General features: G+C 50.9%; 1 protein-coding gene across 1 annotated transcript in view; it reads left to right on the forward strand.

Annotated features, from left to right (window-relative positions):
- NFKB2 (nuclear factor kappa B subunit 2) overlaps positions 1–19,915 on the forward strand; it is a 256,667-nt gene that overhangs the window by 209,076 nt on the left and 27,676 nt on the right. The window contains exon 21 of the mRNA XM_086922228.1: positions 3,637–3,706. Coding sequence (XP_086778354.1) covers positions 3,637–3,706 — 70 coding nt within the window. The remainder of the gene's footprint in view (positions 1–3,636; positions 3,707–19,915) is intronic.

Raw genomic sequence — 19,915 nt, forward strand, 5'->3', positions numbered from 1 at the left:
ATTGAATTGAGGAACATTGTAGTATTATCCTGGAGGTCTTTCATTTAAGTTCTTAAGGCTGCGTAAGTTAGCATAGAGCAAAGTGGCTTTGTTGCTATTTCTGATGGCTGTATGTCATGCTGTTGCGAAGGTGTTTTGTACCATGTCATACAACACCAACAAATCTATGAAACCAATATTTACAATCTACCGCCATTTTAAAGTCCTCAATCTCTCTTGGATTTTAGTTTGAAGTGATAGGGATATGACCTTCTCAGGTAGCCTGCAGAAGTGAGTGGTTCAACATCATGTTCAGTTGGTCTTCCAGGATGTTAGGGCAGGGAATTAGCATTGAAACGGGTAATTATGTATTTTGTTTTTTAAAAGCATTGTGAGAATTTTTGTTTGCCCTGGTGTAGATGTTTCCTTTTGGTCCATTTCAGCCCTGTATGCCAGTAAAGCAGCCTGGGTAAGGTTTTTGGTAAGTGGGTAATTGGAATTAGCTTTTTATAGTAACAACAGAGATGTAAACGATTTGTGTGGTGGCCACTCGTGTTTAACACCATCAGTGCTGCAGCAATTCCCCCTCTGTGCTGCAGATCCTTTACTCCCATTGTTCATGACGAGCTCAGCTCGTCATGAGCACACGAGCACTGTACTGCATGACGAGCTGAGCTCGTCATGAGCATCGATGGGTTTAATATGAACTTTATCAAGTTGGTAAAGTATTTGGGGAGGTAGCTGTTGACATTCTAAGGCTTCTTGGAGTTATGATTCTTATTTTAAAACAACATAATGTTGTTGAAAGGAAAACAGTCTGCATCGTCCAGTAATTGACTATCATAGCTGATTTGAGCAGACACCCTTTCCAATTCTTTCCAAGTTGGAAGGAGTTGGCTTGAAGACCTCAATATGCATAAGGAAGGAAAAATAACAAGTAATGTGTTCATCATATATACGTGGGTATACATTTCTGAAGAGCCATTAGAAATGCATGGCAGTAACCTCTTTAATGCATTGATGTTGTTAACAAAAATGAAAGAAGCTAAGTTCCCGGCATTCAGTGTATTTGCATTTAGAACTCTAGGTAGTTCTAAAAAGTCCTTAATAGTTTGTACTAATAAATTATGCTTTTGTGGACCCAATTTCCTCTCTCTACATTTACCCACTGGTACATCTTCTTGATGGTTGACAAAAGACCTTGTCCGTGAAGATTGTTTCCATTAGTCAAAAACAGATAGGGGGACTGAATTTCAGTCATATAATGTTCTTTAAAATAACATGAAAAGCTGGGCTTTCCCCTCAAATATACAAATGTTAAATCAGAACATTAATTATTTTCATATAACATGTAGTACAAGATATGTTAGCCCGGAATAAAAAAAGTTAGTTTATGCTAGACACTAGATGGGGTATTATTGAGTCGTTTTCATTTCTAAAACATATTTTGTCTGTAGCTCTAGGGGATTTAACAGTTGCTCCTTGAAATGTACTGCTACCAATGAACTTTTATTGCTCAGAAATGTGTGAATTTTAGAGTTCTTGAGAACAGTGCTGACCGAAAATAAAGATTTTAAAGAATACTATAGCAGGTTTTGAATATTCAAATATAATGCAATGCTTAAATTACTAGTTGGCTGGTCGCATGACAGTCACACTAAGGAAGTACTTTTCTAGACTTCCATTTTGTAAATGTATGTTGTACCTTGAAACAACTGTTCATGCAATATAAAATGCTAAATATATTTTATATTTAGCATCATTTATATCAATATGCTCAGTACAATTATGCCAACACATGAAATATACACATGCAATTCCAACATTTTGTCTAGTCACCTTCAGTCTTCCATGTGTGGAGGTGTTTCAGGTGTTTCAAAATTGTATGTCATGTATCCAAAAATATGTTTGTAGCATGTGTGCCTATAGCTATGCATGCTCTACACACTCCTTCCATATAGTGTTGAGCTCAGGACGTTTTCAAGTCATAAGGTTTGGTGTGGTGTTACTCCTTCCTTAGGTGGTAACGCGCACAAGCTTCGACTACATTGTTAAATTATTTTTTCTCAACCATTGGGTTCAGAGATGGACAATGTCAGTCCCAAATTCAAAGTGTTCCACATTCATGCTTCGAGTTCACATGGTTTTCCTTCTACTCCTGCATCCAAGTAACATTTACAGGGCCTATCGCTTCTGATATCTCTCCAATCCAATGTACATCAGAGACTGTCACACAACTCCCGGACCCTGACCCCTGGGCACATACACCACTCCTGTGCCTCATGCCCTCGATCTTCCACCTTCGATATTGGTAAATGTCCACACATGGTTAGTGATGTAAAGGATGCCCTTCAGGAAATGTCCTGCAAGCCACTCTAAATATCCCTGGCAGACCTCCACAGCTTAAGCAATCTTTGCTTGTCCCCAGAGCACAACAACGCAGAATGTGCTTCTTATCTTGCCTTTCCTTAACGCAGAGATGGACTCTTAGCCCTCATCAGAATGCAGAGACAAACAACAAAAGAATCCCCAGACATCTTCGGGGAACTGTACCCCCTCTGTGCCAAGAAGGTGAAAGACATTGAGTCTTCCGACATTCCTGCTCAACCACCCAGGCCATAAGTCACCGTCTCCAGTGCATCCAACGCTGATGAAGTGAAGGAAGATTGGGCTCTATCCACTTCAGCAGAGTCCACGTCTCCTACAAAGACCAAACCCAGGCTAGTTGGTATGGGCGAAGCCCAAGCATTTCTCAAGTCTCATATGTGACCGGACTCAGAGCCAGAGCACCTCTCTTGAGAGAGTCAGGCTTCCAGACCTGTACACAAGAAATGTCCATCCTGTGGACCTCCATCGCGTGAGGGCCTTGGTTGGCACCCAGAAAAGACGTTGGAGCCAAAAAGGAATCCTCCAAAGTATGTCTTAACCCATTGGCCCTCGCATCCAAAGACACCAAAAAGACTTGGCCCCTTCAAGGCCAAAGGCTTCATTCATGCCTGTACCTTCTTCAGTACCGGAAAAAGTGTGGGCCTTAAGACCTTCATCTAGGGCCAGCTATTATGACTCAGAGGGGCCAATCCTCGAAAAGTTGCAAGAGCATCTCAACGAGAAACAGAAGCAATTACTCATTAACACCTCCATAGTGAAAATTAATACCAAAGTTCCCCTGCATCAAACCCCAGAGACTGCAGACATCTTTCAAAGGAAAAAGAGGAAGATGAACCTGCTCCACACATACCTTTTAGAGACCATACCAATTTTAAGAAGGTTCAAAGGCATGGCTATTAGCCCTCCTCCTTTTACTTCTCCTTCCTCTCCTCCTCCTCCTGCTTCCACCACCTCCCCACCTCCCCCTTCATGCGAAAACAGTCTGACATCTTTGCACAGCCAATAAAGGCGGAGGGGGGAGTTACACCCAGAGTAGGGAAGAAATTCAAGAATACTCCATCCGATCCATATACACATGAGGGGCCATGTACCCCTGTTATGCACAGAGCCCACAAGTGGGCCTCTGCGCCACCACATGTGACGCCCCACCACCTGATCAAGAGTAAGTGCTTTGTTGACACTGCCGGAAAAAGAGTAAAACTTCAGATTGTGCACTACTATAAATATGCCAAGTTGTCTCTGATGTACGCATCTCTCTTACTTTCACAGGTGAGAGAGATCCTCCTGAGCTCCTCCCAACAGGATACAGACGTGACAAGGACATCGGGTTCCAGGCCAGGTAATAAAGTCGAACTATCCTCATTTGTTTTTCCCCTTATTTTTTATATTGTAAGTATCTTGACTTTGTGCAACAACTTGTAAAGTGCTGTATATTCCTGAGACACAGTTCTGTTAAACCTTGCAAATTTATTCAGAGACACCATTACATGTATTTGTTGCAGGGAGTGCTCATATAAAGTTGTGCATGTTAGTCTGCACTGTTCAGCTTCTCTATAGTTTTGTTGTGTTCTCTTCCCTATCCTGATGTGGTTGTGTGTTTGGCTCTGCTTGAGGTCTTACACCTGTTAAACAGTTGAACTCGAAACCAAGCCTTGATTACAAGCCCTATGAATGTATTACTATGCAGTTGTTATGTTCACGGCTGTGTGTTGGAGGATGATGAGGATAATGATGCTTTTGAGAAGTTTTCTCGTTGTTGGCATGTCCTCAGTTTGGGCCCTTGTACCTGGAAAATTTGTTAGCAGTGTCTTGACAACTGCCTGGCTTAATACTTGAAGACATTTAAACTCTTTTTATTAACAAAATAACAAAAAAGAAAAAAACATCAGGTGTGTTAACAGTTTCTCATTAGACAGGTTGAAATATCGCTCTTACAGAATTACTAAAATAATTTATGATTCATAGGATCATGGGGATTCCTGCGCCTCCGCTTCCATTAGTCGCGCCGGGGGCGTACAAATCTCACCACGGTGCCAATTCCAAGCCCTCAGACCTTTTCCCATTTATCTGGACAACACCTGGCTACAGATACAGACTTCTCCCTGAACATACACCAATCCAAGTCCTCTGCCCATTTGGAAACTCAGGGTGGTTAGCTAGCCCCCCACAGCTGAGCAATATTCCGTTTCGCTACCATACACACCAGTGTCACCCATTGCTTACGATATACATTTTGGTCTGTGGGTTCCTACACATTCAGTTTGCACCTCCGGGCCTCTGGTCGTATCCCTCCCCCTAAACCTCTTATCTCGTCATGAACCCTTGACCAATATTCCTGTATTTCCTTGCAGTGCCAAAGAATATGCATAAAGTTACCAAGCTCTCAACACCCCCTTCAGCACTCTCCACTCTCAGTTTGCCCCATACGTACCAATCGAGGCCCAGTAACATATGCCCTGTGCAAGATCTTTAGTTGCACAAGTCTCAGTCTCATCTGGATTGCCACCACCCTCTGGGAGGAAACCGCCTCTGTCCAGTCTTCGTCATCTAGCTCCAGTCCATCTGCACTCCACTGTGTTCTAATAAGCCCCAGCGGGTCCTCCATATTTTTTATACGTTTTTGTATATTAAAGAGATAGTTTTCTCCGGGAGGTGCCCATCTAACACTCGAACCTCAAGAGTAGAGACCTCCGGAAGCGTGGCGTCCCTAGGTATGTGGTGAGTAGAGCATGCCTAACCTGGAGGTATCGATAATACTCACTGTCATGTAGGCTATATTGCTGTTTGAGAAAGTCAAATGTGTGTATTTTTTCCCCTCCCCACACATCCTTGATCTGAGTGATCCCGATGAGATCCCACTTGTCAAATCCCTTGGATTTCCACAAGCTCCTAAGTCTCTCTGAGTTCCACAGGGGGGTGGCTAAGGTTAATTTCCCTTCCCAGGCACGATATCTATTGGCAGCATGCCATGCATGGACTGCGTGCGCCGTTGGGCCCAACAGCGAGAACCTGCTTAGGTCTGGCATAGAGCGCCCTGGTAATATCTCCCCCCGGCTCCTGTTCCCGATCCATGGCTTATCCCGGGTCCCCTGGTGGCCCGTAGACAACATGGTTCACCTCTGCAAGTTGGGAAGCCCAATAGTACTGTCGTAAATCTGGCAGTCCAATCCCACCACTGTTCCATGGGAGAGTGAGCTTAGAAAATGCTATTCGGGGTCTTCCGTCTCAGAGAAGCTTCCTCTGAAGAGCTTCTATTTCCTTGAAATAGGATAATGGTACTGGGTCCATTGCATTCTGGAGTACATACAAAAATTGGAGAAGCACCAGCATCTTTAAACAGCACTGCCCTACCCAGCAAGGATAGCGGAAGAGCCTTCCAGCGCTCCACATCCTTTTTAAACCGGTTCAAAGGAGGACCCAGGTTGTTAGCATAGCGCAGCTTCGGGTCAAGTGTTACGTATATACCTAGGTATTTAAACCCGAGTGGCTCAATCTGTATGGGGCACAACTGAGGGACCACCGGAGGATCCCCAATGAGGACGAAGAGCACCTATTTTGACCAATTTATGGCGAATCCGGAATACCTGCCAAATATGGCTAGTATATTGAGAAACTTGATCAATGACGCCCTGGGGTTGGTAAGATAAAGCAGGATATCATCAGCGTATAGCGAGATTTTATCCTCCCATTCCGGCGTCCACCGCAAGCTACGTATTGACCGGTCCCACCTGACCCATGCCGCCAAAGGTTCTAGTGCCAGAGCGAAGAGAAGCGGGGACAGAGGACACCCCTGTCTCGTGCCCCTCCCCAAAGGAAAGTCAGACGACTTGCAGTTATTCACAACTACCCTGGCCAGGGGATTAGCGTATAGTAAACGTACCCAACCAATGAACTCCGGTCCAAAACCCAACTTTGCCAATACCGTAAATAAATAGGACCACTCAACCCTTTTGAACGCCATAGTGGCATCTAAGGACACCAATACCGCAGGTTCGTGTATTTTCGGGGAACCACCCAGGATCCCATGTAGCCTCCGCAAGTTGAGTGCTGTATTGCGGCGCGGCATGAAGGCAGACTGATCAGGGTGTATCAAAATTGTGATTACCTTGACCAGTCTGATAGCGAGGAGCTTCGCCAAGATTTTGGACTCTGCGTTTAGCAGTGAAATGGGTCTATATGAGAACAAAGCGTCTTAGGCTTGCCTGCCTTATGGATAACCGCAGTATTGGCCCCCGCTGATCATACAGGAGTAGACCTATCTCCCTACTTTCTATGAACATGGCACGGATATGTGGGGCGAGCTTATGAGCATATAATTTGTATAATTCTATTGGTATACCATTGGGGCCAGTCGCCTTCCCTGATTTAATCCCTCTAATCGCCTGTGCCACTTCATCGTCTGTAAAAGGGGAGTCTAAATATCCCCTATCACCTTCAGACAGCTCAGGCATGCAAATATCTCACTGTTCTCTGCCTCTGCATATCTCCCAACCGTGGTATATACCCCTCTGTAGTAGTCAGAGAACTCATCTGCCACTGCCTGTGGGTGCGTGACCATATCAGAACCTATTCCCTGCAACTCAGGCACCAGCCTCTATGCCCATCCCTCACGTTCAAGCCACGCAATCAATTTACCAGCCTTGTCACCTTGCTCATATATTCGACTTTGGATGATATTGTTCTGGGCAATCGCCCTATCTCTGGCAAGGCCTTTATATTCATCCTGTCGTAACTTTAAAAGGTGCAGGTCCTCCGGAGTGGCAGATCTGGCCATCTTTTCCTCCGACCTTGTCCCATCCGCCTCCGCCCTGACTATCTCTGCCTGACACTTCCTTTTCTTCCCCGCCACCAGGGACAGGACTTCCCCCCCCCCCGTATCCCTGTTGTATATGCTTCCCACAAAGACTGCGTTGAGTCAACAGTACCCACATTTTCCTGGAAGTTGCGTTCCGACTTTATGACTGCCTCTTTTTTGGTGGCGGGATCTTTAAGGTGCCACGCACTAATGTGGGCTACTCTACCAACCACAGGCTGCCTAAGCTCCACGCACAACCACACCAAAGAATGATCAGAAATACCCCTTCCAAGGTAACGTGCCTCCTTAACTGTAGCTGCCATGACCGCCGGCACCAACACGTAATCCAATCTGGACATACTGTGGCGTGCGGCGGACACGTGTGTGAAGTGCGCCTGTGTCGGATTACGTACCCGCCAGCTGTCACCAAGCCCCACTATTTCGAGGAAGTCTGGGAGCCACCTCTGCGATGGTCTAAGTATCCGCACTGGATAGCTGTCCATCTCCCCGTCTAACACTGCATTAAAGTCGCCCCTAATACCAAGAGGCCCGGGGGCAAGGCGAGAAAAACAGCACCCATATCCCGGAAAGTGTCAGATTGGAGGCCAGGCAGTACATATGTTGACAAGAAAGTCACCGTCTTTCCCCTCCACTGTCCCGAGACGCCAACATAACGGCCCCTCTGGTCGGACCACATGGCCTGGATTGCCAAGGGAATAGAGTTTTTCAGCAATATACCGCGCCCCTGGACCCCGTGGTAAACCCAGTGTGCGCCACCAATTTATACCCCCCTTTATGAAGGACCATGCAGCGGTTGCCTATGAGGTGTGTCTCTTGCAATAGTACTACATCTGGTGAGTGCCTTCTCACAAGCTGATTTACCATTCCCCTCTTGATCCTATCTCCCAGGCCATTTACATTCCAGCTCAGCACCTTTATCCCGCACCCTGGCAAACATACGACATTTAACCAATATCGGTATCGTCCAACTGCAACATTACCACCTGATGCATAAAGAAAAAAAAAAGAAAAACCCAACAGTGCAAACGTTACTGTATGCAATAGGATCTCTAATCCAGATCTCTTTAACCACCCCGCTTTCCACCCCCCCTCTCTGCACCCCTGCATATGGCTAACACCATCCCCAACTCGCAGTGTGCCTGTCGCCCAATACCCCCCAATGGCTAACTAAAGGTAGTAAGAGGAGGTAACCATTGCCCCGCTCCTCCCCCCAGCCCCGAAAGGATCTCTTGTGCCCTGAATCAGTTTGCTGCCAGAGTGTAGTCTGCCAGTATAAAGAGAAACAACTGCTGAACCGATCCCACGTCGAAGTCTCTCCAGCAGTTCAAAACAGTTCCGTTGCCTCCAACTGTCCCGTCCAAGTCACTACTCCCTACCATCAGGTTCCTGTTCCGCCACCCCAGCCAGGGGTCTGCTATCAATCCAATCCGAGGCCACTTCCGGGTTGTCAAAAAACCAGGCCTTCCCCTCAATTTCCACTCGCAGCCGAGCCGGATACATCATTGCTTAATGCAGTCCCTTGTCCCTGAGTTTCCTCTTCACTGGAAGTAAACTTTGCCTTAGCTTCTGTACTGCTTCGGTGAAGTCCGGGAAGAAGGAAATCGTCGCGTTTTCATATTGCATGGGGGCCCCCGTCCGTGCCGCCTGCAGGATGGCATCAATGTCCTGAAAGTTAAGCACTCTGGCGATCATCGGGCGAGGGAGTGCCCCAGGTCACGGTCTCCCTCCTGGCACTCTGTGGGCCCTCTCAATTGTGAAGAAGTTACTAAGACCCTTCGGCTTGAGATGTTTGAGGACAATGTCCTCTGCAAACAAATCCGGCGCCTGCCCCTCTGACCTCTCGGGCACTCCTAGAATTCGTATGTTGTTGCGTCTGGCTCTCCCTTCATACTCCTCAAGCTTCCGGTCTGTAGCATCTCAGGATGTCTTAAGGTCGCGCACCTCCCGCTGTAGCTCCGCCACATCGTCTGTCAAACTAGCCGTCTTGATGTCTAGCGACTTCTCCTTCTCGCTGGCCTTCGTGAGATCTGCACGTATCAGGTTGACCTCTATTGTGACTGCGTCAAATTTATTGTCCAATGATTCCATTCCCTCCCCTCAGCGATGACTGGACACCGTTTATCGCCGCCATAACATCTGTCAGCGTTGGCTCCGAGAGGGCCCCACCCGCATCTCCTCCCGACGACGCGGATCTCCTGGACTCCACCGGGGACCCCTTGGGTAGCGTGTAGCGGTCAAGCTTGTTGGATTGTACTTGTTTCGATTACCTGGGCATAGTCTTCTCTGGATCCTGCTTCGTTGCCATCACAGCAGTCGCCTCCCCTCCGTGGGGTCTTAAATGGCCACCCCTGGGCTTGACTCAAACTGTCTAGGTTGACAAAGGCAAGGGCTTGCCTGGTATCAGGTTCTTCTGTGTGTGCTGCATACAGGGACCCTTTGAAGTGTAAATAGGGAGGGCACATCTCCTCCAGAGCCATTCTGTAAGGCAGACACAGACCTTCTAAACCCTGGCCCCTTTTGTTCCCATGTCTGGAAGAAATACACGGCATACCATGCCACAGGTAGGCCATTTGCAGCCATGTGACACTGAACACTGGCATTTCTCTACCTGTTCCCAAACTGAAGATATCATTATTAAGTGTATTGAGGTAACCCAATGTTAGTCAATGGGAGAGATGGCCTTGCTACATTGAAAAACGACTTTAGGAATGGGGGCGCTAGAGGGCGCATGAGCTAATGGCCGCACTTCTGTGAGGCTCTGGCAGCCTGGCCAGAAACATCCTGCAATTATATGCTTGACCTGGGAGTAGAGGCCTGAGACTCGCACCGAGTGTGGGACTACCTAACCTGCAGTGCCTACCCGAGTTTGGTGAAGATTCGTGGTCCGCCGCCCGAGTTACGGAGCTGGGAGTGACCGCCGGGAGAAGTCATCGCGAAGGGCTGCTGCGGTGCGCGGGTCGCTGACCTACGCGAGGCCGCGGATCCACACGAGGCGGCTGGGCCTCGGAATCACCATCTACGGCCTGAAAGGCGAGAGACCGGCGGACAACTCATCGGGGGCGTACTGCGGTGAGTCTGGACACTCGTTACAGTGCCACGGAGTGAGGCGGACCGGCACGCAGCACCTGTGCTCAGCGGGTGCTCTCGGCATAATCAGCGCGGCCCGCCTGGGCCTGCCGACGGACACTACGGTGCACCCGCCCCCGCTGCGCACATCCCCGCTGGCTTCCCTGGACCTCCGGCGGGGCGCGGCTGACTACGACTGCGGCGTTTGGGACGACGGTGAGCCGGCTTTGGTGCCAGAGTTACGGGCGCTACGGGAGCGGATGGGGCCTAACATCGCCATACTGACTGCCGCCCCCTGAGTACTCCCGCCTTTGAACACTGCTTGTGCATTTCCGATCACGCTGAGTCCCACCTGAAGGGACGCGTGCACTCAAGGCGCCCTGGACATTACGATTAAGGCGCGGGGAGGGACGGAGGGCCCCTGTGGTTTGTCGACCCGTGCACCGGCCAACTCCGCCTTCGGTGAGCTTGCCACGTGGAGGGCTGTCGGCTCGGGAGCCTTGGCCAGTGGGGGGGCCAATACTCTGCTGCTCGCCAGGGGCCGGCCCCGCTTGGCATCAACTGATCGGGCGCCATGGGCAAAAACGACGCCAAACAGCCCAAGCTGTCCTTCGAACCCCCCGCCACCAGAAAACCATTGCGGGGTACCACAGGGCCCAGTGGCGCCCCAGGACCGTCGAGCGCTGAGGCGTCCCCTGCTCCGGTGGCTCCAGAGCTGAGGCTGCTCATCGATGAGATGCGACAGGGCTTCGCAACAATCGTAGACAAGGTGGACCGCTTGTCTTCCAGGATGGACGGAGTTGCGCAGAAGATTGAGGTCCACGAGGAGCGACTCACGGAGGCGGAGCGGCGCATCTCCACTGCTGAAGACACCTCCAACACTCACGAAACGCGCCTAACCCGTATGGACAATATCCTTAGAGTGATCGCAGCTAAGAACGAGGAGTTGGAGGCGAGGAGTAGACGCAATAACATCCGCGTCACGGGGGTTCCGGAATCCACCAACACCGGTCGAATGGAGGACTATGTGGAACGCATACTACTCACTGCGGTGGGCAAGGAGGCCTTCTCTAATCAATTCATTGTTGAGCGGGCGCACCGCTCTCTGGGCCCAGTACCTAAGCCAGGGGCGCAGCCACGTCCCATTATCGCCCGGCTGCTCAACTACCGCGACAGGGATGTAGCACTCAGAGCAGCTCGTACGAGCCGGAACCTGGCCTGCGATGGAGTACAGTTTTCCCTATACCCGGATTTCACGCCCATGGTACAGGAGCAGCGTAGAAAGTTTCTAGATGTAAAAAAGAAACTAAGAGACATGCAGGTGGACTACGCTCTTCTATACCCGGCACGCCTCAGGGTGACCCATCAGGGCAAACAGCACTTCTTTACGAACCCGCAGCAAGCTGAGGACTACGTAAAAAGGCTCCGCACCGCCAGGAGGACAGGCGCAACGATGAGGAGGATGAGGCAGGCGGCAATCAAGCCGAGCAGGATGAATAATGATGGAGGGTTGCTCCGCGGTTGGTCGTCGACTCCTTGTTGACCTACTGCTGCTTGCTTTGGAGCTTTCACGCTCTGGAGGCTAGGACCACCTTGCCCTACCTGTGGAGTCACTGATAAAGGCTACCTTGCATCCTTGATGTGCTGCTGAGCGATTGTTGGCTCCTGAGCGTTTGGGCCCGCTGCTGGCGTGGTGCTGGATTCGAACAGAGGTATGGCGCAGCGGAAAGACAAGTGGGCGGTGGGAGGTATGTAGGGTGCGGACTTTCTTACACTGCACATTGCCTGACGAGAGGGGCGTTGGAGGGAAGAGGCCCTCACGAACGCTTGGTCACTGGCCCACCGTCAAACTGTGGAGACTCGCATTGGAACATTTGCCCTACTCCCAATGGACCGGCCTCGCCTGCCAGCGGTGCCACGAGTAGATGTTTGGTGGCCGTATAGACTTTCTGCTGCGGGATGGCTGTGTTGCACGCTGTACGCTATTGCTGGGGTTAGAAAACTGCGCAAGTTGTAGGGGGTGCAAATGGGAGGGGGGACGCAGTTGGGACTGTGACTGACCCCCCTGCTCTCATTATTGACCAAGCTTGGGGGCAAGCGAGTAGGTGATATGATGGTGCGATGTTTCGGCTTCGGCCCACAGGAGTTATATATGCCAGGCACCACCCCTTCTTCTCTGTCTTCCCCGTATGTCATGCGCGGGATTGGAGGGGAGTGTAGGGGTGTATGGGTGCGTACCTCTTTTGCCCCCAGGAGGGAATGCCCCACATGATCTGGATACGGTTCTTGAGTTTGGGGATTGGGGTGGGGGGTGGGAATCTGTTACTGGCAAGATTGGGTTGCTTCAGTGGGTGGGGGGTGGGATGGTGCTAAGGGAGTTGAGATGCTGGGCGTGGAGGGGGGGGAGTCTGATTGTTGGGCTTGGGGTTGTTGAAAGTGGCAGAACTGTTGAGGTTGTAATGCATGGCGTGAGGGCTGTTGCGGGGGATGCGGGGGGTGAAAGCATGGATGGTCAACTACGAAGTCGGTTCCTACATACGGTGAGACTGGTACTGCTTACGCTTCTGCAAAGGGCTGAGGCGCTGGCATTTTGCATGCTTCTAGATTGTGATTATACTGTCGGGTGATAATGCATTAGCTACTGTTTCCATATTGTCCTGGAATGTACGAGGACTTAATAACCCCCTGAAATGTAGGAATGTAACTGCATATTTGGATAGGCATCAGGTGCAGATAGCGATGCTCCAGGAAACACACCTGAGCCCGAGTTGTGTTCCCCGCCTCGCAAGCAGGTGGGCAACCGTGAGAGAATTTTCTTCCTATTCCACCTATTCCAGGGGGGTTGCTATCCTTATAAATAAACGGTTGATGTTCCAAAAGATGGGAGTTCGGATGGATGGAGAGGGGAGGTATGTGATTCTGTGGGGACGGCTAGGTACCGATGTAATAATGCTTGTGAACTGTTACGCACCTAACGTCGACACACCGGGATTTTTCTTAACACTCTGGGGTCACATGCTAGAGGTCGAGGCCACACACATAGTCTGGGGGGGGGATTTCAATCTCTCACTGCACCCGGGGATGGACAGGTCGGACGGGAGTGGACAATATAACACGAAGGCCAGGGACACTTTGCAGGGGATACTCACGGAGGCGAGTCTACTGGATAGCTGGAGGCACTTGCACCCGGGCACTATAGAGGGTACACACTTCACCACATACGCGCGCTCCTGGGCAAGGATCGACTACTGTCTTATCTCTCGAGGCCTAGCCGGTGGTCTCGTCCAGGTGAAACACCTGCCTCGTACATACTCGGACCATTGCCCTGTGCTGGCCGTCATTGAGATGCCTGGCTATGCGAGGATGCGACCTCCGTGGAGGCTCTTCCCGTCGGCCCTACTTGATCCTGTCTTTAAGCAGGAACTCGGCGAGGAGATTGAGGCCTTCTTCCCTAGGAACAAGGGGTCTGTTGACAAGGTCGAGACGATATGGGAGGCCTTTAAGGTCACAGTGAGAGGCGTCACGATATCCAAGAGCTGTGGCATTCTGCGGGAGATTGTGCGTACCTTGACTACCCTTGAAGCGGAACTTAAGGCTCTAGAGGCGGAGATGGTCCGCGACCCCGGCCCTGACCTGGAGAAGGCATTTAGAACCAAACTGTCGGCCTATGAAGACGAAGCAGCCAGAGAAGTGAAGTTCCGGGGCAAATACTGGACAGCCAGACGGTATTGTGAGGGAGATAGGCCGGGGAAAGTCCTGGCAGCCCTCACCAGACATCAACGATTTGCCACGCATATTTTGGAAATCTCTGATGGAGAGGGCGGATATCACAGGGACACTAAAGGGATACAGGATACCTTCCTTCAGCATTATCAACGTTTATACGCTACCCAACAGACTGGGGAAGTGGAATTTGGCTCATTCCTGGATGATATAGCACTCTGTTGGCTAAACGACAGTGACCGAGCATTCTTAGGGTGTCCCTTCGAGCTGGATGAAGTCCGGGAGGCGATCATGTCGCTCAGCAATGGTAAAGCTGCTGGGCTTGATGGCCTACCGGCTGAATTTTATAAGTGCTATATAGACATCATGGCACCAGTACTGAAGGAGGTATTCGAAGAGTCACTAGAGGAAGGAATACTACCAGGCTCCATGAGGGAGGTGGCGATCACCTCGTTACTGAAACCAGGGAAGGATCCAGTGGATACTGATGCTTATAGGCCCCTATCACTTTTAAATTGCGATGCGAAGATATTAGCGAAAGTGCTTGCGACTAGGCTGTCCCTCCTCATGAACACTTTGGTGCTGCCTGATCAGTCTGGATTTATCCCGGGGAGGGCTACTTCCCATAACCTCCGTACGCTTTTCTCCCTTGTGCCCACCATATCGCCCGAGCTCCCGGTCGCGGCAGTGTTTCTGGACGCCACCAAGGCTTTCGATTCGGTGGAGTGGGGGTATCTTTTGGCCATGTTGGGCAGGATGGGGTTCCCCCGAATATTCATAGCCTGGGTGACGCTACTGTACACTTCTCCAGTTGCCAGAGTCATCGTTAACGGTGTGCTATCGGCACAGATGCCGATCACGAGGGGGACTAGGCAGGGATGCCCCCTGTCGCCTCTGCTTTTCGCCCTGCCCATCGAACCGCTGGCCTGCAGAATCCGGCAATTACATAAGGCTAGCGCCTTTAATTGCAGCCAACGCCAGATTGGCATATCCCTCTATGCGGACGATGTCACCTTGTATGTGCGGCACCCGCAGCTCCATCTCAATGCACTGCTGAGAGAATTTTTTTATTTGGTGGCATCTCTGGTGTGCACATCAATTGGAAAAAGTCGCAATTCTTTCCCCTCACGGCATCTGTAACCCGCTTTCCGCTGGATTATCCCTTGGAATGGTGCGACTCTGACCTAAAGTACTTGGGAATTGGAGTGTCCCTCAACAAAGAAGACACGATTCGTATGAACTATGGGGTGGCCATCTCGCAATTGACCGACAATGTGACTCGCTGGATGGCCCTGCCACTGTCGATGGCAGGCAGAGCCTCCCTGATCAAAATGGTTGTCATGCCGCGGTTTCTATACCTCTTCCAGAATATACCTTACTACCCAGGGGCCTACTTCTTTAAAAGACTTCGATCCGAATTGCTGCGCCTTTTTTGGGGAGGCAAGCAGTCGCGCCTTAGCTGGAAGCTCCTCACACAGCCGTACAGCAGGGGGGGTTTCGACGTGCCTGACCTGGAGGTGTACTACCTCAGCGCTCAGGCTCAACATGCCTACCATTGGGTACACCCCGCTCTCTTCATGCCCCAGGTCGCCGCAGAGGACTGGGTTGTTCACCCGCTGCCGCTCAGGGGCATGCTGATGGGATTGACGGGAGATATCGAGACGCCGGCTACCACTGTCACCTGCACTATTGACACGTGGCGGAGAGTGACGAAACTACTGGACGCTCCTATGCTCTACTCGCCGGCCATGCCCCTTGCATACCACCCGAAACTGTCGCTCTTGACGGAACGCGGATTCCGATCCATGTGCACCCGCTTACATGTTAATGTCTGGGGCGACCTCTTCCAGGATGGTCAGTTCCGCACCAAGGACCAGTTATTCCAGGGCACCCAGCCAACGCCAATGGAAGTGTTCTATTATATCCGGCTACGCCAGGGTATGAGGGACATACTCCCGAGCTTCCCGGAGGAACCGGGCACAGTTTTGCCTCTGCACGTAATGCTGGTGTCAGACGGCAGACATTTGGTATCGAAATTATACGCTGCCATTCGGGAGCAGCGTCCCCCTGTCCAGGTTAAGGCGCGAGCTGCCTGGGACTCTGAGCTCCCTACTGCCCTCACTGATGAGCAGTGGACATATTGCTGCTCGGTCACTGCCAAAATCTCCTCCAGCTGTCGACTGAAAATTATTCATTATAAGTTCGTACAGAGATATTATTATACTCCAGTTCGCAAGCTGCGTTTTCGACTATCGGTGGATGATAGATGTGCGAGATGCCGGGCGGAGGGTGCGGATTTCCTCCACTTGGCCTGGGAGTGTGGAGCGATTCAGGCGTACTGGGAACAGGTACACGCTGCGCTCCAGGTAATGATAGCTGGCCCTCTCCCCATGGACCCAGTGGTGATGCTGATGGGCTACACCAGGAATGTGCCCAAGACCGACCGCCGATATGTGGATGTCGCTTTGCTACTTGCAAAGAGGAGGATTGCCTGCAGATGGGGGAGGGGAAGGGCGCCGAAATTTAAGGAGTGGTTGGACGATCTCAAGTACTGCCAGGATCAGCATGGCGTTTATGCAGAACTGATGCCGGCCCGTAGTAAACCCTGTGACTTCTGGTCCCCCTTACAGGTGTACTGGCTATCTCAGACGACTCACAGCGACCCCTCTGGAGATGACGGGTCGGAGCCGGGCCCATGAGCGGGTGCTGCAGCCCTACACCACATTCACTGCACTACTTTTCACACGTAGGAATATGCACGACCTGCCCAGCCCGGGGAGGGATGGGGCGAATACAGTTGGGGCGACACTGGGAAATCCGGAGGGAACACGATACACATAGCATTGCTCACATGGTTGGTCTCTCCTCATCTCCTGCAGCTTTGGCACGCGTGCCAATGGAAGTGGTTGGGCGCACTCGCCCTGCGGATGCCAATCGTTATAGACGGCTTCTGTACTGAGGAGTGTGGGACCCTGCTCTGAGATGCGCCCTATTCTGGATACTCTCCCACTGACTGCCATCACCTTGTGGGACGGAGTTGCCCGCACTTGCTGCACGTACGGCACAGTTTTAGACAGGGTGGGGTTGGATGGCTGCTAATTGGTGCCTACACATGCACGGCTGTGGATGCCGGGGATACAGCCCACGCTATCTACCAAGATGCCTTTATGTGATGGAATGAACCACTGTCCTCGATGCCCCCGCCCCTGATTGGGCAGGGGGGGGCCCTTGTGGGGCGAGGTCCCTCAGTCCAAACTGATATACGCGATGTATGCACTGTGCCAGCCCTTATGTGAAAGAGCTATTTACATTGTATGTACCATGAACAGTACTATATTGTATTATTACTTCTTTGACTTTCATGCCTCTATGTTGAATGCCGCTAATAAATAAAAAAGGTTTTAAAAAAAAAAAAAAAAACACTTTAGGAGTTTTTCACTGTCAGGACATGTAAAACTTAATTACACATGCCTTATTCTTTAAATATCATGTACTCTGCCCTCTTAGCCTTTAGGATCCACCATAGGGGTGACTTACGAGTATTAAAAAGAAAGGTTGAGGCCTGGCAAAAGGTTTTTTTTGCCAGATCGAAATGGCAGTTTAAAACTGAACTACAGGCTGCAGTCGCAGGGCTGAGACACGTTTTGAGTACCTACTTTAGTGGGTGGCACAGTGAGTGCAGAAGACCACTAGTAGCATTTAATTTACAGCCCGTGGGTACGTGTAGTACGATATATAAGCGACTTATAAGTACATTAAATTTACAAATTAGATGTAGGCCAATTTTACCATGACTAAGCACATGCTGTGGTTTATTATAGAGGTGAATTTTATTTATATTTATTTATTTATTAAAAGCATTTATAGAGCGCGAACGAAGGCCCGTGGGCATCTCGGCGCTAAGAGAATATCTGCAGTGTTTAACCATCAAAGGGGAGCTAAAGTTTACAGATTAAAAAGCCAGGTCTTGAGTTGCTTTCGAAAAGATCAAAGTGAGGGGCTTGTTTTAATCGAATGCGGCAAGCTATTTTTTATTTTGGAGACTGTTTGGCTACTCCCTGCAGGTGGTTATGGCGGTGGGTGATTTTGCTCTTGGCTGTGGGTAATAATGGAGTTGGTTTTACCAGTTAGGTATGGATTATTCTAGATGTGGTTAGCATATTTGATATAATTACTTGCTGAGTGAGGTATCTGAACGAGACAGGTTAGTGATAGATTCCTTACCTTAGAACATCCCCAGGGGTCAGACTGGATCCAGAACGTTTTTAGTCAGCAGTACCCCTACGTGTCGGTAGGCTCCGCGTCCGTCGCTGGCGTTGTAGTCGCCGGGATGACGTCACGGAGAATACTTGGGCGCCATTCATGCGTGCTGACAGTTCTTTCTTTTTCTGAGCGAGCAAGCGCAGATCCGGTTAGAGCACGTACCCTAGTCACTTTTTTACAAACTTTTTGAGACTTTTGTCTCTGTATGTTTTTGAGTCTTTGACTCCTGGTGCCACATAGGGATGCCTGGGTTTAAATCCTGCGGGGCCTGTCACTGTATGATGTCAGTGGCCGACCCCATGGCATCTGTCTCTACTTTCTGCAGCGCGACCATGACTCCCGGTCATGTTCCGACTGTCTGGCCATGACTCCGAAGGCCTTGCGGGAGAGGTCCCGTAAGCTGCTGGAATCACCGGCAGTCGTCTCTGTGCCGTTCGTGGTCCATGGGTCGCTCGAGGGACCGACTGCAGAGCCATCATCACCGCTCCTCGGGGTCTAAGTCTTCACACTTTGAGTCGGGTAAGAGATGTCATAAGAAGAGGTCGAAGAAGCGCTTACGCTCTCCGACGTCCCCCTGTTGGTCTCCGGATGTGGACGAGGGGTCCGGGGGTACATCCCCCGCGGTTCCGTTGGAGCCAGTGAGTGCCGCGGCCTACCCACCTTATCCGGGTCCATCGGCGACTCCTGCCCAGGTGCAAGAATTCTTTGCGGCCATGGACCGCTTCTTCAGATCTCGAGTTCCCGCCGGCGTGCCTTCGGGCCCCACGGTCCCACCTGGGGGCCCGCCCTTGCCGCCGGCTCCGCTACCGGCGGCCCCGGAGCCGCAAGGTCTTCTGTTGGACCATTTTTATTCCCCTGTCCCTCCCCTGCAGCCTGTGCCTCGGGCAGTGGAGGAGGGGGTTGACTGGGAGGGGTCTGAGGACCCTCTTGCATGGCAGTGCGATTCGGAACAGGAGTGGGCAGAAGAATCTGAGGATGCAGGTGGCCTTGACCTCTCCTCTGAGCCTGGTTTCCTTTCTCCTCCTGCTGTGGCCATGGAAGAGGGTACTACATACACTGTGGTGCTCCATAGAGCAGCTGAGGCCCTTGACCTGCCTACGGTAACTCTGAAAACTAACCTTCTCACTGAAATCCTTCAACCTGCAGCAAGCTCTATGCAGCCTTGCTACCGTTCATGGAGGCGTTAACTGATATGTTGATGGGCACCTGGTAGAGGCCAGCCACGGGGGTCCCCGTGGATAACAAGGTGGCCAGGCGTCATCGCCCGGCCCCGGGTGACCCTGCATTTTTAACGACCCACGCAACTCCGGAGAACCTGGTCATCCAAGCCTCCACCTCCCAAAGCGCATTCCCTACCACCCCGTCGGATAAGGAATCTAAAATCTGGAACAGTTTGGCAAGAAACTGTTTTCCTCTGCCAGCTTGGGGCTGCGGTCGGTGAACACCGCATGCCTCTTGGGCCGTTACTCTCACGCTGTGTGGGACACGGTTGCGCAGATGCTGCCTCAATGTCCGGAGGAAGTTCAGGCAGTGCTTTCCCAAGCTGTGGATGAGGTGAAAGATACCGCAAAGTTCTCCATCCGTGTGGACTGGACACCACGGACTTACTGGGTAGGACAATTTCCACCACAGTGGCCCTCCGTCGCCACGCCTGGTTACGGTCGACGGGGTTCTCATGGG

Source organism: Lissotriton vulgaris, chromosome 5, assembly GCF_964263255.1.
Source record: "Lissotriton vulgaris chromosome 5, aLisVul1.2, whole genome shotgun sequence".
Classification (NCBI taxonomy): domain Eukaryota; kingdom Metazoa; phylum Chordata; class Amphibia; order Caudata; family Salamandridae; genus Lissotriton; species Lissotriton vulgaris.